Source organism: Balaenoptera ricei, chromosome 1 (assembly GCF_028023285.1).
Source record: "Balaenoptera ricei isolate mBalRic1 chromosome 1, mBalRic1.hap2, whole genome shotgun sequence".
NCBI lineage: Eukaryota > Metazoa > Chordata > Mammalia > Artiodactyla > Balaenopteridae > Balaenoptera > Balaenoptera ricei.
In genome coordinates, this window is record NC_082639.1 from 164826839 (window position 1) to 164852395 (window position 25557).

The 25557-nt window shown below is 33.3% G+C and overlaps 1 protein-coding gene and 1 pseudogene across 5 annotated transcripts in view; one reads left to right on the plus strand and one right to left on the minus strand.

The window, feature by feature from the left end:
• AKT3 (AKT serine/threonine kinase 3) overlaps nt 1–25557 on the minus strand; it is a 386660-nt gene that overhangs the window by 65361 nt on the left and 295742 nt on the right. For all 5 annotated transcript variants that reach the window (XM_059940876.1, XM_059940883.1, XM_059940866.1 and 2 more), the window contains 2 exons: nt 23786–24000; nt 17154–17241 (listed from right to left, as the gene is read on the minus strand). In XM_059940876.1, coding sequence (XP_059796859.1) covers nt 17154–17241; nt 23786–24000 — 303 coding nt within the window. The remainder of the gene's footprint in view (nt 1–17153; nt 17242–23785; nt 24001–25557) is intronic.
• Nucleotides 8417–9869, plus strand: LOC132347371 (zinc finger CCCH domain-containing protein 15-like; annotated as a pseudogene).

A 25557-nucleotide genomic window follows, 5' to 3' on the forward strand; every position in this document is an offset into this window, starting at 1 on the left:
AAACAGATAATAAGAGGTACCGTACATCCACTAAATAAATTGAATTTCTTTACTCTAGGTTCAGATGGCTTCACAGGACATTCTATCAACATTTAAAGAAGAAATAAGAGCAATTCTATGCAAACTTTTCCATAAAATGGAAGAGGGAACACCACTTATTTTTGGATTATCCTGATTCTAAAAGCAGATAGTACATGAAAAGAAAAATATAGCCCAATATTTCCTATGACTATAAATGCAAAATCCTTAACAAAATACTAAAATAATCTAGCAATATATAAAAAAGATAATATACCATGATTGTTTAGAGGTTTACCACAGGCATGCAAGTGAAAATCAATCAATGTGAGTCAATGTATTAATAAACTAAGGTAGAAACATCACATAGTTATCTCAATGAATGCATAAAAAAGCATTCAACAAAATCCAGCATTTATTCATAATAAAAATGTTCATGAAATAGAAACAGCAGACAATTTTGTCAACCTGAGAGATGGCATGCATAAAAAAAACCTATAGCTAATATCATAATCAGAAGGGGAAATGTAAATTCTATCTCCCCCAAATTAGTAATAATTAAATATCTGTTCTCACCATCTCTATACAACATTGTTCTGGCAATCCTAGTTAATGCAATAAGGTAAGAAAAAGAAGAAATAAAAGGCATACAAGTTGGAAATAGATGACATGATCATCTATGTAGACTACCTCCTAAAAAAAAGGTACTAAAACTATTAAGTACATTTGAACCTGATAAACTAGTGACATACACATAAAACCTCCACTAAAGACCTATTTACCTCAGTTTCCTCGGTTTCTTTTACTCAGTACCTAATGCCTGACTTTCAACAAAAAATTATAAGACATATTAAAAGATAAAAAATATATTTTCAAGATGCAGAGCAAGCCTCAAATATGGCAGAGAGAGATGTTGGAATTATGAGAACAGGAATTTGAAGCAGCTATGATCAATATACTAAAGGCTTTAGTAGAAAAAGTTGACTATATGCAAGAACAGATGGATAATATAAGTAGATAAATGGAATCTCTAAGAAAGCATCAAAGGAAATGCTAGCAATCAAAAACACCATCACAGAAATTAAGAATGCTTTTGATAGGCTCACCAATAGTCAGAACACAGCCAAGGACAGAATCAGTGAGCTTGAAGAAATGTTAATAGAAACTTTCAAAACTGAAATGCAAAGAGAAAAAAGAATTAAAAAGAACAGAATATCCAAGAATTGTGAGACAATTATAAAAGATGTAATGTACGTGTAATGGGAATATGAGGAGAGAGAGAATGGAACAAAAGAAATATTTGAAGCAATAACAGTATTCCAAAATTAGTGCTAGGCACCATACTACAGGTCCTGGAAGTTCAGAGAATATCAGTCTAGATAAGTACCCCCAAATCTACACTTAGCCATCGGTATAGCCATTTAACCTGAAGAAAATCAAAGACAAAGATAAAATCTTGAGAGAAGGCAGAAGTGGGTGTGTGTGTGTGCGCATGCACACACACACAGCAAAAAACTTTATCTATAACGGTGCAAAGCTAAGAATTACATTGAATTTCTCTTCAGTAATCTTGCAAGCAATGAAAAATGGAGTGAAATACTTAGTGTTGAAAGACAAAAGCATCAACCCAGAATTCTGTATATAGCAAAATTATCCTTCAAAAATAAGGAAAAATAAAGACTTTCCCAGACAAAAAACTGACGCAATTTGTCACCAGGAGACCTACCTTGCAAAAACTGTTAAAAGAAATTCATCAAAAAGAAGGCAAATGATAGAGGTCAGAAACTTAGATTTACATAAAGAAAGGAAGTGTATTAAAGAAGGAATACACGAAGATTAAATATTTTTTTCCATATTCTTAGTTAAAATAATTAGACAAAAGTTTGTTCATTTTGAGTTTATTTTTGTGTATGGTATTAGGGAGTGTTCTAATTTCATTCTTTTACATACAGCTGGTGAAGCAACCAACAAGGGATTAATCTCCAAAATATATAAACAGCTCATGCAGCTCAATATCAAAAAAACAAACAACCCAATCCAAAAATGGGTGGAAGACCTAAATAGACATTTCTCCAAAGAAGACATATGGATGGCCAACAAACACATGAAAATATGCTCAACATTAATTATTAGAGAAATGCAAATCAAAACTAAAATGAGGTATCACCTCACACCGGTCAGAATGGCCATTATCAAAAAATCTACAAACAATAAATGCTGGAGAGGGTGTGGAGAAAAGGAAACCCTCATGCATTGTTGGTGGGAATGTAAATTGATACAGCCATTATGAAGAACAGTACGGAGGTTCTTAAAAAACTAAAAATAGAATTACCATATGACCTAGCAATCCCACTACTGGGCATATAACCTGAGAAAACCACAATTCAAAAAGACACATGCACCCCAAGGTTCTCTGCAGCACTATTTATAACAGCCAGGACATGGAAGCAACCTAAATGTCCATTAACAGAGGAATGGATAAAGAAGATGTGGTACATATATACAATGGAATATTACTCAGCCATAAAAAGGAACGAAATTGGGTCATTTGTAGAGATATGTATGGACCTAGAGACTGTCCTACAGAGTGAAGTAAGTCAGAAAGAGAAAAACAAGTGTTGTATATTAATGCATATATGTGGAACCTGAAAAAATTGGTATAGACGATCTTATTTACAAAGCAGAAATAGAGACACAGATGTAGAGAACAAACGTATAGATACCAAGGGGGAAATGGGGGGGGGGTGGGACAAATTGGGAGATTGGGATTGACATATATACACCATTGATACTATGTATAAAATAGATAACTAATGAGAACCTACTGTATAGCACAGGGAACTCTACTCAATGCTCTGTGGTGACCTAAATGAGAAGGAAATCCAAAAAAGAGGGGATATATTTATACATATAGCTGCTTCACTTTGCTGTAAAGTATAAACTAACACAATATTGTAAAGCAACCATACTCCAATAGAAAAAAAAAAGTTTGTTATGGGACTTCCCTGGTGGTCCATTGGTTAAGACTCTGTGCTCCCAATGCAGGGAGCACGTGTTCGATCCCTGGTCAGGGAACTAAGAGCCTGAAGCTGCATAACGCAGCCAAAAAAAAAAGTTTGTTCAAAATAATAATGCAACAATATATACAATAATTCCAGCTTATGGAAAAGTGACATTAATGACAGCAATGTTATAAGGAAGTTGTACTATCCATGAAGTGGTATAGTATTATTTGAAAAAGCCCTTGAACTAGTTATAAATATAGACTGCAAACTCTAAGGTCAAGCACTAAAAAAATTTAAAAGAAGTGTAAATGATAAGTTAAGAGAGAAGGAAAAATGCAGTCTTAGAAAACGCTCCCTTAAAACCAAGCAAGTCAGAAAAAAAGTAAAAAGTGGAAAAGAAAAGAGGATACAAAGAACAGGACAATGAATAGAAAATAATTTCAACTATTAATTCAATGAACAGATATTAATTCAACTATGTCAATGCCACTTTAAATGTCAATGTCTAAAAACAACTAAAAGACAAAGACTGTCAGAGCGGATAAAAAAACAAGACCCAACCATAAGTTATCTACAAGAAATCCACTTTAAATATACACACATAGAGATTAAAAGTGAGGGGGTACCTATTTAAGTCTTCTGCCCATTTTTTGATTGGGTTGTTTGTTTTTTTGATATTGAACTACATGAGCTGTTTGTACATTTTGGAGATTAATTCCTTGCCAGTCATATCATTTGCAAATATTTTCTCCCATTTTGCAGGTTGTCTTTGTTTTGTGTATGGTATCCTTTGCTGTGCAAAACCTTTTAAGTTTAATTAGGTCCCATTTGTTTATTATTATTTTTTCCATTACTCTAGGAGATGAATCCAAAAAGATATTGCTCAAACAGTGTGCTGCCTACGTTTTCCTCTAGGATTTTTATAGTATCTGGTCTTACATTTAGGTCTTTAATCCATTTTGAGTTTATTTTTGTGTATGGTGTTAGAGAATGTTCTCATTTCATTCTTTTACATGTAGCTGTCCAAAGAAGACACACAAATGGCCAAAAGGCACATGAAAAGATGCTCAACATCACTAATTGTTAGAGAAATGCAAATCAAAACTACAATGAGGTACCACCTCACACTGCTCAAAATGGCCAACATCAAAAAGTCTACACATAATAAATGCTGGAGAGGGTGTGGAAAAAAAGGAACCCTTCTTCACTGTTGGCAGGAATGTAAATTGGTGCAGCCACTATGGAGAACAGTATGGAGGCTTCTTAAAAACTAAAAATAGAGCTACCATATGATCCTGCAATCCCACTCCCAGGCATATATCCAGAGAAAGTCATAATTCAAAAAGATACATGAGGTTCATAGCATCACTATTCACAATAGACAAGACATGAAAGCAACCTGAATGTCCATCGACAGATGAATGGATAAAGAAGATGTGATGTATACATATACAATGGAATATTGCTCAGCCATAAAAAAGAATGAAATAATGCCATTTGCAGCAACATAGATGGACCTAGAGATTATCATACTAAGTGAAGTAACATAAGCCAGACAGTGAAAGATAAATATCATATGATATTGCTTATATGTGGAACCTAAAAAAAAAAATAAATAAGTTACAAATGAACTTATTTCCAAAACAGATATTTCCAAAACAGAAAGACACTCACAGACATAGAAAACAAACTTATGGTTACCAAACGGGAAAGGGGGTGGGGGGAAAGATAAATTATGAGGTTGGCATTAACACTACTGCATATAAAATAGATAACCAACAAGAATCTACTGTATAGCACAGGGAACTATACTCAATATTTTGTAATAACCTATAAGGGAAGAGTATCTGAAGACAAAAAAATATACATATGTATAAATGAATTGCTGGGCTGTACACCTGAAGCTAACAGGATATTGTAAATCAACTGTACTTCTATAAAAAAAAAACAAACTAATGTGATCTAAGACTGCATTAATTGCAGGTTAAAAAATAAGTAAGGGAAACAATGGTAACACTTATCAAAAGAAAGCTGGAGTAGCTATATTAATTTAAGACAGAGCCGACTTCAGAGTAATGAAAATTATCACAGATAAAAAGAGACATTACATAATGATAAAGGGGTTAATTCTCCAAAAAGACGTAACAATGCTTAATGTGTACGCATGTAACAAGAGAGTTTCAAAATACAATGGACAAAAACTGATAGAACTGCAAGGAGAAATAGATTAATTCACTATTACAGTTGGAGACTTTAACATCCCTTTATCAGTAATTGACAGATCCAGCAGGCAGAAAATTAGTAAGGACTGAAAAGCACCATCAGCCAACTGGATCTAACTGATATTTATAGACTACCTTCTCCAACAACAGTAGCAATACACATTCTTCTTAATAAGCTCACAGAACATTCACCAAGACAAACCATATTCTAGGCCATAAAACACACCTTAAAAAATTTAAAAGAACAGAAATCATACAAAGGTATGCTCTCAAACCACAACAGAATTAAACTGGCAATCAATAAGTTAAAGATATCTGGAAAAACTCCAAATACTTAGAGATTAAATAATATAGTTCTACATAACATATAGGTCAAATAAGATGTCTTAAGAAAAATTTAAATATATTTTTAACCAAATAAAAATGAAAATACAACTTATCAAAATTTGTGGGATGCAGTAAAAACAGTATATATAGGAAAACGTATAGCATTGAATCATACATTTGAAAAGAAAGATCTAAAAACAATAATCTACACTTCCAGTTTAGGAAACCAGAAATAGAAGAGCAAATAAAATCTGAAATAAGGAGAAGAAAATAAATAAAAATGAGAGCATAAATCCATAAATTTGAAAATTGAAAACTGATAGAGAAAATCACCAAAATCACAAGCTGGCTCTTTCAAAAGATCAACAAAGTTGATGAACATCTGCCACATTAAGAAAGAAATTGCATTTCTATCAGGCCTTCTGGCATTTCTAATAGTGTTTTGTGCACATAAATGCTATTTGGTGCAAAAATTTTACTTTTTATGTTGGAGATCATACTATTGTTCATTATGCCCAAACTGACTTCTCCCATTTAATATTTACGTGTTGAAATCTACTTAGCTCAAAATTATAATTGTCTCTGTTTACTTTTTGTGACATTTGAGTGTTAAACCTCTATTCATCCTCTTATTTTTTCCACTTTTCTGTGTAATTTTGTTTTAGGTGAGATTCTTGTACAGAACATCTAGTTATATTTTGTTTTTAACCCACTTGAGGGCTTTTACAGCTTAAACCATTTGCATTTCATATCACAACTAACGTTAGTTTTGACAGCTGTCTGTGTTCTTTTATATCCTCAGTGCAATGCCTCACAATCAACAGAAGAGAGTAATTTTAAAGTTAAACTGTCAGAACATTTGGTAGATATTTGTGGCTCATCTTTCTTTGACCTGAAGTTTTAGACTGAACCACCATTTGAGTAGGATAAGGAGAATATCAACATGAAGCTACCTAGAAGCATCTTCTTAGCTTCTCTCTCTTCTTTGTTAGTGTTCATGTTATACTTGTCTAACCTTGCTTTACTTATGAAAACAATAACAATCACTAACATTGGCATGACTGCCATCAATCACCAAACTCCTCATGCTGAGTTTTTCAACCAGAAAATAGAGAGTCATGATTCAGTCAGAAAAGTGCCACTGCAACTTTTTAAATAATACTTCACAAAGGACCTTGACACACCTTACAAAAATGTGTCCTCAAACCAACTCCCATTCCTGACCATGGATATTTTTTAATAATCATAGCTCTCAGTGTTCTCATACCTTCCCTCCCCCTGTGTCTCTCTCCCTAAGTCTCCTCCCCTTTCCCATTTATTTTCTCATTCCTCTCCTTTTTATAGAGGAAATCCATTCCCACAACTTTAAATTAATTGAATTTCCTTATTGATTCTTGCTCTCATTTCCAAATGTTAGTGCTGTATTTCTAGCCCTGAAATAATTCCATTTAAAATTAAATTATTACAAAAACCAGCAATAATCCTCCCCCATTTCCCCAGGATTGTCATACTGGATTACTAATTCTTACTTCTTTAAAATATCTATAGGGGCTTCCCTGGTGGCGCAGTGGTTGAGAATCTGCCTGCTAATGCAGGGGACACGGGTTCGAGCCCTGGTCTGGGAAGATCCCACATGCCGCAGAGCAGCTGGGCCCGTGAGCCACAGCTATTGAGCCTGCGCGTCTGGAGCCTGTGCTCCGCAACAAGAGAGGCCGCGATAGTTAGAACCCCACGCATCGCGATGAAGAGTGGCCCCCACTTGCCGCAACTAGAGGAAGCCCTCGCACAGAAACAAGGACCCAACACAGCCAAAATAAATAAATAAATAAATAAATAATTAATTAAAGGTGCTAATAATTAAAAAAAATAAAATAAAATAAAATAAAATAAAATATCTATAGAATTCACATTTCTTTTTCCTTCCTCATTGCCTTTATTCTGTTTCATTGGACTCTACTGCTTAACACTTGTATCATTGCAGCAATCTCTAAATCAGATTCTCTTTTCCAAACTCTTCTGCCTAAGTCTATACCAACAAACTTGAAAAGGTCCAATCATCTTATGTCATTCCCCTACTTCAGGATTTATAATTCTGGCGAGTAGGTGGATCAATCAAACATGAGCTAAATTTTCAAGAAATGATATCAAATTAACAGGCTCAATTCTCCATTTTCTGCATCTACCATAAATTGCTGGTTCTTCCCAGCTTCAGAATTATTTCATGCACTTCAATCATAATGACTTTATTTCTTCTTACACTTGTCTCCCCTCTAAAATGTCACATTCCCATCAATTCCAAGCCTGTATTTCCTTCAAATGCATTCTTTTTTCCATGAATATTTCCAAATTAGGGGGATCATGTCTTAGACATGGAGCTAAATGAGCTTTAGAGTAAAGGCTAAAGAAAAACAATGAAGAAGAAAAAACAAAACAAAAAACAATACCAGATGGACACATGGATCTACATAAAGGAATGGAGAGTGCTACTAGTAGTAAATATAAAGCATTTTTCAGCACATTAAAATATAATTGTCTAAAGCTAAAGAGAATTATGATGTATTGTGATGTTTATAACATGTGAAAGTAAAATATATGAAAATGATAGCATAAAGAATGGAAGGGGAAACAGAAATATGCTATTGAAAGTGATATGTTTATAATATTAACTGAAGGTACAGTGTGATAAGTTAAGCATATATATGGAAAACTCTAAAACAATCTCAAGAGAAGAAAACAAAGGAGTATAGATAATGACACAATAGCTCAGATAAAATGGAATCATAAAAATATTCAATAAATCCAAAAGAACGCAGATAAAGAAACAAATAAAAAACAAACTGCAAGATGGCAGATTTCAACCCAACTATGTCAATAATCGAATTAAATAAAAATGGGCTGCACATTCCATTAAAAGTCATATATTATCTAATGAATAAGAAAAAATCAAGGTATGGTACAGTGACTAAGGTGGCTGTGTGTTCATCTTCCTCCTCCTGCCATGGGTCCAGATCCCCTGATGGTATCCAACTGTGCTGAAGTCTGGCTGGTATCAACTGTCTCCACAATGCCCCCTGCCCCCCAACCAAGAAACCTGCTCAGGCTGGGGGAAGCAAAAAAGTGGAGTAGAAAAAGAAGATTATTGGAGACAAAACTTTTGGTCTAAAGAACAAGAAAGGAGCAAAGCAAAAAAAGTTTATCAAGGCTGTCACTCATCAAGTTCAATTTGGTCAACAAAATCCACATCAGGTAGCATAAAGGGAAGCCAAAGAGAAACTGAAGAAAGATGACAAGAAGTAAGAATTGCAAGAGCTAAATGAGCTATTCAAACCTGTAGTTGCTGCTCAAAAACTAAGTAAAGGTGCAGATCCTGAATCTGTGGTACGTGCATGGGCAGAGCACTAAAGGAGATAAGTATAAGTTCTCTCATGACTTGACTGTGGTGAGAAAATATGATGCAAGCAGTGAAGAACTTGAAAAGTATACTACAGTTAATTGGGATGAGAAAAAAACTGGAAGAAGCAGTGAGTAACAAGCACAGTGAGGCAGAAAAGAAAAACTCCTAAACTGTTAGTGTGCAGACATTTCTTTGAAGCTACTGAAAACAACAGATATGGCTGGCTTTGGATATGCCATGGAGGGGGAGATATTTGCATGTATCATGATACACTTCCTCCTGGATTTGTATTGTATTGTATTTATACTGTATTGTATATTTTTATCTTTTATGAAAAGAAAGAAGAGAAAAAACAGAGAATTTCATTAGAAGATCTAATTGAAAAAGTGTTCTGCCCTAGGTCCAAATGCTGCCAAAATAACTCCAGAATCTTTTCTTATCTGCAAGGAAAAAACAAGAAGAGATTGATAAACTTAAGCAAGGAATGGAAAGAAGGAAAGCAGACTTCAAAACAGGGTAGGCACTAGTTTTCAGTAGTTGTGAGATGTTTGAATTTCATCCTGAGCTGATGATAATGAGGAGGAAGCAGACGATACCTGTTACACCCAGGGAACAGGTGGAGATGAGGCTGATGATTCAATGAGCGATATAGATGAGACAGGTATTACTGTAGCCAGTCTTGAAAGATTTCAGTACACATTCTTCAGAAAGAGATAAAAACAAATTAAGCAAAGCTTACAGAGGTAGGGCTAAAAATGGCAAAAGAAGTGATTTGGAAGAAGACAATGAAGGGAAGGGACAGAAAAATGGAGCCATCAATGCTATTCCTATTGATGAAAACCTTTTTGGGGGAAGATGTGGATGATCTAAAAGAACTTAAACACACTTGATTTAGAAGAATGACATCATACAAGTCAATGAAAAAATTAAGCCAGCTCAGCATGGTTGAAATTGACTACATTAATTTTTCCACCTAGAATTCTTCAATAGGATGTTTATTTTCCATGCAGATTCTGGTGGGCTTACTTGCCTCCAAAAAAGGAATATTCTCCCTAACTCCTGTATTCTGACTTTGGCTACATCTCATAGTGAGTTCAGAGTAGTTCATGATAAACTGAAAATGATTGATTGTTCTAACTGTCCACTCAGGTAGGAAGTGTAATTGCCCTTCAAGCTCCTGATTTTCATTGGGCATGTATTATTACAAGGACAACATAAATGTAAATTTAAAATACCCTTCATTTAACACAGTTTTTAATGAGTGATTTCATTTCTTTTGTATTTATATGTTTAAAAGACTGACTAGGGCTTCCCTGGTGGTGCAGTGGTTAAGAATCCACCTACCAATGCAGGGGACACGGGTTTGAGCCCTGGTCCGGGAAGATCCCACATGCCTCGGAGCAACTAAGGCCATGTGCCACAACTACTGAGCCTGCGCTCTAGAGCTCCGAGCTACAATTACTGAAGCCTGTGAGTCTAGAGTCTGTGTTCCACAACAAGAGAAGCCACCACAATGAGAAGCCCGCGCACCACAATGAAGAGCAGCCCCCGCTCACCACAACTAGAGAAAGCTCGCACGCAGCAACGAAGACCCAAGGCAGCCAAAAATAAATAAATAAATTTATTTAAAAAAAAAAAAAGGACTGCCTAAAATATGAGCACTGTACTTCATAAAGAAAACCACAGATTTAGTATTGTATATCTTTGGACAATTTGATGGCAATTTAAAATGGAACTTCTTAAATCTCACAGGATCAGCTGCAGTAACCTATGTTTAATTTTGTTGTTGTTGTCGTTAATAACGTTGTAAATAAAATCCTCATACATTAAATCCAAAAAAAAAAGCAAGAATCAACTATATCATGTCTAAGAGAAAATACACTTAAATATAATGATATAGGTTAAAAATAACAAGATGGTAAAAATATACAAATTCAAAAGAAAGCTGGAGTACTTATATTAATGTCAGATAAAGTACATTTCAAAACAAAGATTAATGCTACAAATATAAAAGAACACTTCATAATGAAAAAGGGGTAGATTCACTAAGAAGACATAGCAATCCTAAATGTGTATGTAACTAACAATGAAGCTTCAAAATTCAAGAAGCAGATCTAAAAAGAGAAACAAGCAAATCCACAATTATAGCTAAAGACTTCAATGATCCTTTTTCAGTAACTGATAGAACAAGTAGACATAAAATCAGTAATAATATAGGGGACATAAACAACACTGTCAATCATCTTGACCTAATGGATACTGGTAGAATATTTTATGCAATGTAAGTAGAATACACATTTTTTTCAAGTGTGTATGAAACATACACCAAGATAAACCATTTTATCGACCATAAAACAAATCTCAATAAATTTTAAAGGATTAATATCATATGAAATATGTTTTCCAACCATACATAAGTAGGAATCAATAACAGAAAGATGTCTGAAAAATCCATATATTTGGAAATTGTAAACAACACTCTCCTGAATAATCCCTGAGTTAAGAAGGAATCACAAGAAGAACTAAAAATATTTTGAAATGAAAAGACAACAATATCAAAATTCGCAAAGCATGGCTAGCTGTCCTTAGATAGAAACACAGCATTAAGTGCTTATGCTAGAAAAAAGAGAAAGGTCTCAAGCCAATCATCTTAGCTTTCTCCTAAAGAAGACAGAGAAAGAAAAGCAACATCAACTCAAAAGAAGCAGAATAAAGATGAGAATTAATGACTTTGAACACAGAAAAACAATATACCAATATCAGGAATAAAAGAAGTCATCACTACATATACAACAAACACTATAAAGATATAAAGAGAATATTGCAAACATTTTTAAGCCAATAAATTAGCAAACTTAGATGACAAATTCCTTGAAAGCCATAAAATACCAAAACTCAATCAAGAAAAAAGAGATAACCAGAATAGTCCCTTAACTATTCAAGAATAACCAGAATAGTCCCTTAACTATTCAAGAATTAAGTTCATAGTTAACAAACCTCCCAACAATGAGAAAACTCTAGGCCCAAGGGGCTTTACTGGTAAATTCTACCAAAGATTTAAGGAACATTTAATATAAATTCTACAGAAACAATTCCATACAACTGAAGAGGAGGGCATACTTCTCACCTCATTTTAAAAAGGTAAACATGATCCTGAAATGAAAACCATACAAAGACATTCTAAGAAAAGAAGATGACGCCTCAGTATCATGAATGATTTAAGCATGCAAAGAACCCTTTAAAAAACACATTGTATCAAATCTAGCAATACATAATAAGGATAATATCATAAGTAAGCAGATTTTCCCCCAGGAATAGAAGGTTCATTTAACATTAGAAAAACAATCAATACAATTCACCATTTTAACAGAATATAAAGGAGAAAAACCATATGATCATCGCAATAGATGCAAAAAACTTTTTATAAAATTCAACACTTATTCATGATAAAAAATGTTACCATACTAGGAATAGAAGGAACTTCCCCAACCCAATAAAGGAGGTATTAAAAACCCTACACTTAGATCTAAGTTTTATAACTTGTTATACTGAAATAATTTTAGGCTTAGAAAAGACTTAGAAAAATAGTACAAATAGTTCCCATATACCCTTTACACACCTTCCCCTGATGCTAATAGTTTATACAGCCATAGTACAGTTATCAAAACTAATAAATTAAATTGGTACAAAAGTATTAACTACCAAATTTATTTAGATTTCACCAGTTTTTCCACTTATGGCCCTATTCTATTCCAAGATCCAATCTAGAATCCCACATTGCATTTAGTCATCATGCCACCTTAGTCTCTTCCAATCTGTGAAAGTTCCACAATCATTCCTTGCCTTTCATGAAGCTGACACTTTTGAGGGTTTCTTAGGTTTTCTCATGATTATACTGAGGTTATGCATTTTGAGGAAAAATAGTACAAAAGTGATACAGCCTTCTCAGGGCATCATATCATGGGTTATAATGATTTCAGTGTCTTATTACTTGTGATATTAATCTTGATCACTTGGTTTAAGACTGTTTGCCAAGGCTTTTTATTGTAAAATTACTCTTTTAATCTTTGTAAATAAGTATTTGGGGAAAGATACGTTGACACTATGCAAATATCCTCCTTCTTAAACTTTTGCCCACTGATTTTAACATTCATTGGTGAATCTTGCATACAGCAATTTTTATTCTGGTGTTTTAATGGTAATTTTCTATTTCCCTGATTCCTTCTACATTTATTAACTGGAATTCACCTATAATGAAGACATGTCTCTTCTCAATATTTTATCTATTTGTTCAATCATTAATTTCTGCAGTATAGACTCATGGATATGTATCTTATATTTTTGGTCATATACAATATTTGTTTTGCTACTGAAATTGTTCCAGCTTTCACCACTGGGAATTATTTAAGGTTGGCTCCTGTGTCCTACAAACATGCACCTTTTTCCATCTACCTTTGTTTTTTTATTTTCTGGTACCACAGAATTCCTTGGGCTCTTCTTTCACTTTCCCCATCCCAGCTGTGGGATCAACTACTTCTCCAAATAACCTTGGTTCTTTTTACTGGAGAATGACATTTAGTAATGAAGGTTTCGGTGCTAGATGTGATTAATGTCATATTTAATGGTAAAAAATGTTTTCTCCCTAAGATTAGAAACAAAGCCAGGATGTCAACTCTCATCATTTCTATTCCACTTTGTAGAAAGGTCCTACCCAATATAATAAGGCAAAAGAAATAAATAAAATACGTGCAGATTGAAAATGAAGTAAAACTTTTTATTTATAGAAGATATGATCTCCTATTTAGATAACCCTAAGTCACGTACAAAAAAAGCTACTAAAACTAATAGCTTGTAGCATACAAGGTCAATATACAAAAATCAATCCTATTTCTACTGGTAGCAAACAATATGGAAATGAAATTTAAAAATACCATCCACATCAGAAGACATGAAATACTTATGGATAAATTTAACAAAATATGGGTAAGAACTAAACACTGAAAATTATGAAATATTACTGAGAGTAATTAAAGAAGACCTAAATAAATGGAGACGTATAGCATGTTCAAATGCCAATTCTTCCCAAATTTTTCTATAAATTGAACATAATCTCACAGAAAATCCCAGCAGACTTTTTTGTAGACGTTGACAAACTGAGTATAAATCTTATATAGAAATTTAACTAGATAAATTCTTATTATAAAATATCCTACCAGAGAATCCTAAAGCTTGAAGATACTTCAAAGATCATAATTTTATGCGGGAGTAAAACAACTTGTCCATTTCCACACAAGAGGGAAGAAGCAGATCCAGGATGAGTATTTCCACCTTCCAGTATCAAGTTCTTTAGAGTGGTACATCATGATACTTGTCATTAAGATTAATTCACTTTTAACTTTGCCTAGGAAGAGATTTAGCTTTCCCCTAAAGATACCAGGATCTTTACATGTGCCTTCATCTCTAGGTTTGCCACAATATATAGAAAAATGGCCAATAATCATGTAATAAATCTATAAAAGTCGTAAATGTCCCAAAGCACATTAGTAAAACTGTAATAAAAAAATACCTGATCTTAGAGATGAACTAACCTTTTATGAATAAGTTACGTGTTTTAAAGACATAGGACCCCTTAAAAACGTTTGAAAACACTAGAATTACAAATGAATTCATTAAAATAGCTACTGGCATTAGCATTCCTATAATTAATTCCTTGTTTGTTAGTGATACAATACAAACCCAAATAAAACCAATCGTATTTTCACATCCTTTTAGAAGGAGTCTCAAAATTTAAGCATGCTGCTATGACGCTGTTCTTCTTCAGGTGTGTGAAGATGGCTGAAAACATTAGTACCTTATCTGACATCCAGTATACTACCCACACCCCCAGAGTAAACCTGTAGCAGGCGTAAATGAGTGTAGAAACTTTGTGATTTTTGTGGTTGCGTTTCTTTATGCAAGATTGTTAACATCTTTGCTCAAATTAAGTAGCAACTATTTTTATCAACATACTAACAATTTAAACTCATTTCTTCACACATATCATCCAAAGCTGTGCTTTGGCAGCTCCTTCTCCTACCCTACTTGCTGGCTTCTCCAGTTCCATTCACCACAAGGGAGCTGCCTGGGTAGACATCTTAATAGTACCTACCTCTGGGCATGTTGAGCCCAGTGGAACAGTGACAGGATAAGCCTTGCTTCTTCACTGTGTGCTAAGTGGGTTCTCAGAGCGTTCTCTAGGTGATGCCAAACTACAATTTAACATGAAAAGCTGCATGCTGATGACGAAATCTTTGTAGCATATCTTACTCTCTGAATAGGACTGAAGAAAGTCCATGTTTTGCCCCTTCTTTAAGGTTACCAGTGTCATACTGGTGCTCCACATTTGTCTCTTAAAGAAATTTTTCTTTCTGTCATATTTTGTTGTTGGTGGTTGTGGTGGAATCCTCCTTGGACAGGGTATATCAAAGGAATATTTAGTTGCGGCTTATAACTTTGTCTGCCAAAGAAAACCTCTGACCATATATTATTTCTAGGAGACACGCCAAGATCTTGATACTTTTCAGATTTCTTTTTCAGGTTCTTTTTTTTTAAATTTAATTTTATTTATTTTTTTTATACAGCAGGTTCTTATTAGTTATCTATTTTATACGTATTAGTGTATATATGTCAATCGCAGTCTCCCAATTTCAGGTTCTTTTATATTGCACTGACATGATAAACAGTACATAGTGCATTAGGGGCTATATATGGATGCAACTCATAAAGAATATCATCAGTGTTATAAAGTGGATGTATACCTGTCTACATGTAGTTACTAAACACTGAGGAAACTTAAGAATGGTCACAAGCTTCTCATAAGATTTGAGAAGGATCCAATACTTACCTCAGTGCTTTATACATGGTAGAAACTCAGAAGTTTTTTTTTTTTTTTTTAACATCTTTATTGGAGCATAATTGCTTCACAATGGTGTGCTAGTTTCTGCTCTATAACAAAGTGAATCAGCTATACATACACATATATCCCCATATCTCCTCTCTCTTGCATCTCCCTCCCACCCTCCCTATCCCACCCCTCTAGGTGGTCACAAAGCACCGAGCTGAAGAGATGTAAGTTTAATTGAAGTGAAGTTTGAGTAGAGGTATTGTAACATGGTGCAACTATTTTAAACACCTAGTTACAGGAAATGCTTACAAAATCACCATACTCCCTATTACTGTAACATAATACAAAAATGAAGTACTTGTCTCACTTCCTCATAACTCATATGATATCATTCTATCTTTAGGAATTAATAGAGAAGAATATTTGGCACAAAATAGACACTACATAAATGTTGACTGATATATGTTTTAGAGAAAAATATGGAAACCTGGAATAAATTGAAATGGAAGGACTAACTACACAAAATGACTAGATAAAAATTCTAAGCAAATGCTGAACTACATAAACATTTCATAGTAAAATTTTTATATGAGCATTTGAAACTCAAAATATAAAAATCAGTGTCTATACTAACAATATCTGAAGTAGTAAAAATAAAATTAAAAAAATTTTAAAGATAGAACAAACACAATAATTTCCTGTTCCTAAACTTAAGTAAACACTGCAGTATTAAAAACAAGTACTAAGCAGATTACAGTAAAAATAAAATCATATAATTTGTAGCATCCATTCTCTGCGTCTTTAAGTTCTATTTCAAATAACAGAGATGTTCCAAAGAAGACAAATACATTTATTACTTTGTTAAATATTAAAACTAAATTGCTTTAAATTCCTTTTAAAATAAGAAATTGTATAAATAAATATGAAGAGATCACTTTAAAATGAAAGGCACAGAGACAAAGTTTTAAAATTATGATTGTTTTGCTAGTTAGTTTTCCTGAAGAATAACATAACATTGGTGCCTTTATTTTTTATGAATTAAGGAAATGATGAGAAGCAAACTAACAAATTACTGTGATAAAAAAGGAAAATTGTTTGATCACATTGAATAAAATTTCAAAATTCATTTTGGGAGTCAAAACTATCAAGAAAATTTTGTGCTAAGAAGTCCTATATTCAATTAAATGACTGAGTAAAAATGAAAAATATAATTACATCATTAACTTTTATTCACTTAAAAATTTTTTTGCTGTAAATTCATTTTAACCAAAATATATAAACACTATGCCATGAAGATAACCTACCTTTTTATCATACACATCTTGCCAGTTTACTCCAGAAAAGAAACTGTGTCTCATAATTTCTTTTGCATCGTCTGGTCCTCCACCAAGGCTGTGAGGACAGAAATAAAATTAAATGAGTATAAAACGTTTACGTAAGCTGAATGCATAACTACAAAGTTTTTGTGAACTGTAATTTTCTGTGTGTAAATAGTTCTTGTGATAAATAGCCATAAAAATAAAAAGCTTTTGTTGTAAGATCTAATTTTCCTAATATGCTATTAATAAGAACTAGCCTCAGGACAGGATGGTATTTGAAAAGAGCATAGGCTTTGGAGACAAACCTCAAACAGGCAACCGGCTCGGAAATTTATGAGGTATATGACAATAAAAAAGTTGCTTAATCTCAGTTTTCTCATCTGTATACTGGGATTAATAATACCAGCCTGGTGGATTATTGCAAGGGTTAGAAATAACATTGAGTACCTAGCACAATAAATGGTAGCTACTGTCAATTCTATAAACCAAATTTATTTTAGAACGACTTTAGTCAAAATGCACCCTTGTTAACATAAATTCTGAAAAGACTAGATAATTACTTAGAAAAAACAATTTGGAGAGCATTGCTAACAGACAGAAACTCATGGACTATTTTCATATCTCAAATGAATTTTCACAGAAATGATAAATTTAATCTATGAAATATCACTGCAATGTAATATGCTATTCAAGTTTCAATATAAATTAAAAATTTAAAAATACTCCCACCCCATCTTTGAAGGTACTGTTATTCAACTGATACCTGACACAATCTGAAATTCAGGTGCTTTCTAGCTTTCTCAGTTTCATATAGTGCCTACTAGTCACTATGAAGAAAGGATGAGAGAAACAGAAAAAACAGAGAAGGAAGTAAGGTGGGAGGGAAAGAGGAAAAAGAGAAAAAAAGAAAGGACAGGGAAAGAAAAGAGGAAAAGAAAGGAAATCTATTTAAATCTGAATTTGATACAGCAAGTTTTATTTGATTTTACTCATCGTTAGGAATGATGTGTGCTGGTAAATGCTTAACAATAAGCTCTCTGAGGGAAATTATGCATATACAATATAATGCATTTTATATATATTATTATTTTTACTGATACAAGATGTGTGGAAGTAAAACATTATATAGTATTTCTAACCTCAAAATATATAAGCAAAATAGATAAGTAACCTCAAAAGCATAGATAAGAGTAAAATTTAACAACATTATTAAAGAGTGATGAGTTTTGAGTATTTTTTACCCGTGATTTTAATGTTCCTGATTTAACTGTAAGCTTATATAATTTAATTTTTAATAATGACTGTATTCAACAACCAGCTCACAAAATTTTTTAAATTTAACAATTGGTTATTCTAAGCTGGTACATTTCAACTCCCAACACAACACTGAGTAGGAAGAAACGCAGATAGGCCATAGAAAACAAACAATTATACAATTTTAATTAATTCTGGTTATTATTAGGTATAAGAAATACATGACTGGGAAGAGTCCAGGATCCTCTGACACACTGTCAGAATGGAAAACAAAACAATTAGCTGATATCTGAATATCTGTAGTGATGATCCTATAGTTCCCACTATCTAGGTCTCCTATCTCAAGATTCATACAGAATAAACTACACTCCTGATATGGAACTTTTAGATTGGATCAGATCATAATAGTTACATGCATATTTGCAACTTTCAGACTGGCAAATCTATATTTAGTTAACACTCGGCACTTGACTCCCTGGCCTCACTCTTTTTCATTCTATTTCAAGTTCTATATGTCTCTCTCCTGGTAGAATGCAAATTCTTTGGAGGGGAGAGTTCAGTACTGGATTATCCAAAAAGCGTTTTAAAGCTTGTGCTTAGGGAGCCAGAAAAGCAGAAACACCAAAACACAGGCTTCTGAAAAGAATTATTCAACATTTCAAAGTATGCATTAAAGTAGTATGCACAAGAAAAATCAGCAGTTCATTGTATTTTCGTACATTTATGTTATTGTTTATTTCAATACTGTTTTCAATCTTAATTATATATATGAGATGATGGATGAGGTAGGAGTTGGAATGGAGAACCGTAATCATTTTTGTAATTAAAAGGTTTTAATTCAGCTTCAGTTTTTCATTTTTATGTCATCCCTCAATTCTCTAGCAATAGTTTGGCATTGGACATAGCCAGCATTTAATCTATATTTATCAAATACATATAAAATTAAAGTATCGGCCATGAATGCAATACAAAGACTAAGAATATAATCTTAGGCTGCCATTTTAGAAGTTGGTAGAGATTCTTTAACACAAGCTTCTTCAAAGTGTGAAACTGTCAAAAATTTCAACGTCAATGACTCCCTAATATACAATTTAAAACGTCAAAATTATATCAAAATATGATTTACATTAAGATATTTTTGTCTAAGAATACCAAATTTCCATATCAGAAAGCCAAACTAAAATCCTCAGCTACTATGGATTCTTCATAACGAGAAACAACATCTAATTCACATTTTCCTTGTGTTATTGAATGCAACATGAGGTCATGCTTTTCCTACAAAATTTGCATAGGAGGCTAAAGGAGATACTAATAGAATAATCATAAAGTAATGAAGAATAAGAAATAAAAGCAAGATGAGAGCTGACTCTTTGATAGAACTGATAGCAATTCGGTAAAGAGTATCAGAGAAATTCAGGCAGTATTTAAAATAGTTGAATAGGAATAATAAAGAGGTATACTATAGTGCTATCTTTGATTACACTTCCAAAGACTTTTCAGGGTCCTTTGTTGGCTCTTTCTCTTCTTTGTACCTCTTAAATTTTGACATTTCCCAAGACTATGTCCTAGGCCACCTTCTTTTTATATTCTACTCTTTTCACTATTCTCATGGCTCCAGCTACCTCCTAGGTATCTACAGATCCCAAATCCAAATATTCAGTTTTGTGTTTCTTTTTTTAAAATTAATTTTTATTGGAGTATAGTTGCTTTACAATGTTGTGGTAGTTTCTTCTGTACAGCAAAGTGAATCAGTTATACGTACACATATGTCCCCTTTTTTTAGATTTCCTTTCCATTTAGGTCACACAAAGCATTGAATAGAGTTCCCTGTGCTATACAGTAGGTTCACATTAGTTATCTCTTTTATACATAGTAGTGTATATATGTCAATCCCAATCTCCCAATTCAACCCACCCCATCCTTGTGCCCTTGGTATCCATAAGTTTGTGGATACCAAATCTGTGTCTTTATTTCTGCTTTGCAAATAAGTTCATCTTTGCTGGGAAAACTGGACAGCTACATGTGAAAGAATGAAATTAGAACACTCCCTAACACCATACACAAAAATAAACTCAAAATGCATTAAAGACCTAAATGTCAGGACGGACAGTATAAAACTCTTAGAGGAAAACATAGGCAGAACACTCCTTGACATAAATTGCAGCAAGATCTTTTCTGACCCACCTCCTAGAGTAATGAAAATAAAAACAAAAATAAACAAATGGGACCTAATGAAACTTAAAATCTTTTGCACAGCAAAGGAAACCATAAGCAATACGAAAAGACAACCCTCAGAATGGGAGAAAATATTTGCAAATGAAGCAACGGACAAAGGATTAATCTCCAAAATATACAAACAGCTCATGCAGCTCAGTATCAAAAAAACAAACAACCCAATGAAAAAATGGGCAGAAGACCTAAATAGATAGATATTTCTCTAAAGAAGACATACAGATGGCCAACAAACACATGAAAAGATGCTCAACATGGCTAATTATTAGAGAAATGCAAATCAAAACTATGATGAAGTATCACCTCACACCGATCAGAATGGCCATCATCAAAAAATCTACAAACAATAAATGCTGGAGAGGAGGTGGAGAAAAGGGAATCCTCTTACACTGTTGGTGGGAATGTAAACTGGTACAGCCACTATGGAGAACAGTATGGAGGTTCCTTAAAAAACTAAAAATAGAACTACCATATGACCCAGCAATCCCACTCTTGGACATATACCCAGAGAAAATCAGTTATTGTGTTTCTATTAAGCACTGGTACTATTTTCAGCTGCCTGCTTGACATCTAGGTTTTCTATAGAAACCTCAGACTCGGTGTAGCAAAACTAATATCAACATCCACCTCATCAAGCCTCCTCCTTTGCCTGTACTCCTTCTCTGTTAATGATAACTCCATTCTCCAAACTAGTCATCCAAGTTGGAAACCTCAGAGGCATCCTGACTCCTTCCCCTTCCTCACCATTTCTATTTAATCATTCACAAAGTTCTATTTAGCACTCTTTACAACTGCTTTAGGAAGGACTCCATGTCTTATCTGGACAATTCCATATGTATTCTTAATTACTCTGCCTACCTGCCCCTGGCCCTTCACTGTTCTAATCTATCCATGACAAAGCTTCCTGAGTTACCTTTTCATAACACAGACCTGATTACACCATCCCTTACTTTTAATAATTCAGTGGCTTCTCATCCCCTTCTGAATAAAGATTAAATATTTTCTAAGAAAGATAAGGTCCTTACAATCTAACATATTGGCTTCATCTGCCAATGTTACCCAACTCATATTCTACACTCCAGTTGCTGAACTTCTCAAATGCCACGTTCATTTGCAATTCTAGCTGTTATTTACATGTAAAATTCTCTTCATGAAAGCCACTGCAAATTCCAACTCCTTTATGAACCAGCTCAAGTGTTCCAATCCCCTTAACAGCTAATAATTTCAAAAGTATTTGTATGTAGTTTAACCTGAGCATCTGTGAATATATGTTTTGTGCCCCACATTACTCTATGAACAACTAGAGCAGAGATTATCCATCTTATTCATCCTTGCATTCCCAATATTTTAATGTAGCAGTGGAGGGGCTTGACATATCTACCTTAAAAGGAAATACCAGATAGTTAAAAATACCACATCTTCTCTTTAGACAATATCAACTTCTGGGTAGACAAAACTTTAAGAGTTGTCCTACATACCAGGCCACTAACATTGTAGAAATTTACCTCACGTGTATTCAACAATTATTAAGTACCTACTACGTGCTATCCCCAGGGGGTGGGGTGTGGGTGGAGGGTGGGAAATGACAATAAAAAAATGAATGAGACATAGACATGAAAACCAGGAGTCAGAAAAAGATGGGTTAAAAATTAACTGCCCTTGAAATCTAAGGCAAATCTAAGATCCAAAACTCAACTAGATAAAATTGAAATCCTAGCTCTATATAAAGATTATCTATTGCCAAGTACCACTTGTTACAATAGTTGTGAAACAATCATATCAAATGGAATACATTTTAAAACCTCAACTAAGAAAACGGTGCACTGTAAAGAAGATACAAGAGAAATATCAAATAGGCACACATAAACTTGATTTCTATTCTTGTTCTACACGAATCTTCTGTGAGAACTAGGATAAATCACTTAACCCTCCCTGGGCCTCATTTTCTCCTCAATCAAATGGAAATGAGAATAATATCTATCCTACCTACTCCACAGGCTACTAAAAAGCAAGGGAAACAAGAGATGTGCAAATGCCCTGACAAAGAACAAAAAATCACTTTATAAATAGAAGGTAAGCTTTCAGTTACTAGAATTATGAAACATGTTTGAATGGTTCTTCACAAAGCAAAAAGATGGTACCTCTTTTATTATGTTTGCTTATTTCTGCTGAAGGTAAAATCATGTCCCTCACAAATTTAAAAGCTAGAAGTATGCGATGGAAACCATCTCTAAGGTAGACAAAGCCCACAATTTAAAATTCATTTATTCCTTCACTCATTAATTCAGTCTGTCAACAAATACATACTGAGCATCAACCATAAACAGAACATTAACAAAAATTATGTGAGGTGTTACAAAAGATTAAACAATATATGAAATGGCCTACCCTTAAGACGCTTAAGGTCTAAGAGATTTTCAGAGACATACTGATATGCATATATATCTACTGGAACAAAGAATATACACATGTATATACAAACACATATATTAAGGAACATTTTAAAATTAATAGTCATTTCATGTATGACTTATAAAATGTATGTGTAAATAAATATATAAACCTGAACAATGAATACTATAGCTCATTAAGCAAAGAGCTGTAGGATTCTTCAGGTCATAGCTGTAGCTACAAAAATAGAAATACAAAGTATGCAAAGACATTTTTGCCATTAGTCCTTTCAGCCATGTGTGGAAAAGAATTATCTTCAAAGACAAACAAAAAATGTAGTTAGATATGTTAACATACATACATGTGGGAGGAGAGTACACAGACAGTTCTGTTTTATAATGTAAATCAGCAGAAATATAAAGCCCAGAGACTGAAAGGAAAAAAGGGATCCTCCTATCCCCACAATAGCAAGCACCATGGCAATTAAGAAACTGTTTGTTCATAAAACTCTCAAAATCTTTATGTGGTAAAATCTGTATAAAATTTCCAAGTTAGGAAAGAGTTGAGGAAATTTTTTAAATGTTCTATATTATGCAGTTAAAAATAAGTCAGTGTCTCAGTGGGAAGATGTCTACACCAAATACATTGCTTCTTGGAGTTAGTTATATTTGAATTAATTTCCACATCACAATTCCTAACCACATTCATCAGTAACTCACTGTGTGTTATTTGCGGCTTACCGTTTATTTGGATCCTTTATCAAGAGCCCTGAAAGCAATGATTTTGCATCTGAAGAGAGTGTTCGAGGAAATTTAATGTCTTCCATTAGAATTAGTTCAAAAAGTTTCTCATGATCCTGGTTGTAGAAAGGTAATCTCCCGCACATCATTTCATACATGACAACCCCAAGGCCCCACCAATCCACGGCTCGGCCATAGTCATTGTCTTCTAACACCTAAAAGTGAAACCAGTAAAAGATCAATTTTTACATGTTAGCTTTTAAAGCATTATTTATAAAACATAAGATTTTTACATAACCTAGGTAGGCTATTCTGAGATCTTGACATTTAAATTATGAAGCATCCTACAAAAGATATAAATCACACCAAATACGTGAAATGTTCAATATATATCCAGAAATGACTGGGTATCAAAAAAGGTATTGCAACAGATTCTAAGTAAGTGAATATATGAGTGCCCTAAGGATCAAATGAAAACTATTTGCATATTTTCACTTAGGCCTACTTAATTTTTCATTCTGGTTCCACTAACATGGACTTTAAGTAACAACTTAGAGCTAAACTGTGCTGATTATAGAGAACAGAATGTGTCTACCACATTCTTGCACTGAGAAGAACCAACTACTACAAATCAGTGAAAGACAGGAGTAAACAAATGCAATGTACTAGAGAAGAGTCCAGGGCATGACAACCATGAGAATAAATATAAAAACTTTTGGAGGCCCCTACATGTTTAAACTCTTTCAGGAAATATTTAAGCAACAGAGTGAATATAAAGATTTGCTGTTTCGGTTGTAATAACCTTTGGTATCCAAAGTTTAAGTACCTCACAACAATTTCTATTAAACACAAACAATAAAAATTATGGACTCAATATTTGTAGGGTATATGACCTTAAATTTATTTCCCCAAACACATTACATGTAAAATAAATTTAGTAAGAAACAATATGCAAGTATAAGTTAGGCTATGTTAGAGCAACCTGTTCAAACTGAAACATGATGACGTGTCATTTGTCCCAGAAAGGTAAAATTTGATTTACCTTTCTACTGCATATGTTCCTCATCCAATGGAATTTTCTTTATCTATTTGGATCTTTCAATATTTTATTTTAAGATACTATATTTGAATAATCTTAAAGCTTACTTTATCTGATCCTCTTAGCTTTGGGATAAACAGATCAAGAAAACCATATACATGAAATAAATCAATCAAAAAAAATCTTATAATTGATGACATTAGAGAGAATTTGATACAGAACAAAGTAGTACTCATGTTCTAAACTTTCTTAGAGTTAAGTATGTTGTTGAAGATTACGTCTATGTGACTTTTATTTAAAATTTAACTAATAATTTCGTAAAATGCACATAATATTTTTGACAGCTACACTATGATTACTATAAATACTATGAAAGGCACTTTGGTAGACAGGGTATTTAAAGGTGGAGAATGTAATTTTAAGAAAAAAACTATGTTACCTAAAGATCTATTTAGTAGTGTTTTCAAATGCTATGAAAAGATTTTTTTTCTTCCAGTTTTACCAAGACATAATTGACATACAGCTTGATACCTGATATACAGCATTGTATAAGTTTAAGGTGTACAGCATAATGATTTAACTTACATACACCATGAAATGTTTACTACAATAAGTTTAATGAACATCTATCATCTCATATAGAAACAGAATTAAAGAATTAGAAAAAAAATTTTTCCTTGTGATGAGAACTCTTAGGGTTTACTCTCTTAACAACTTTCATATGTAATGTACA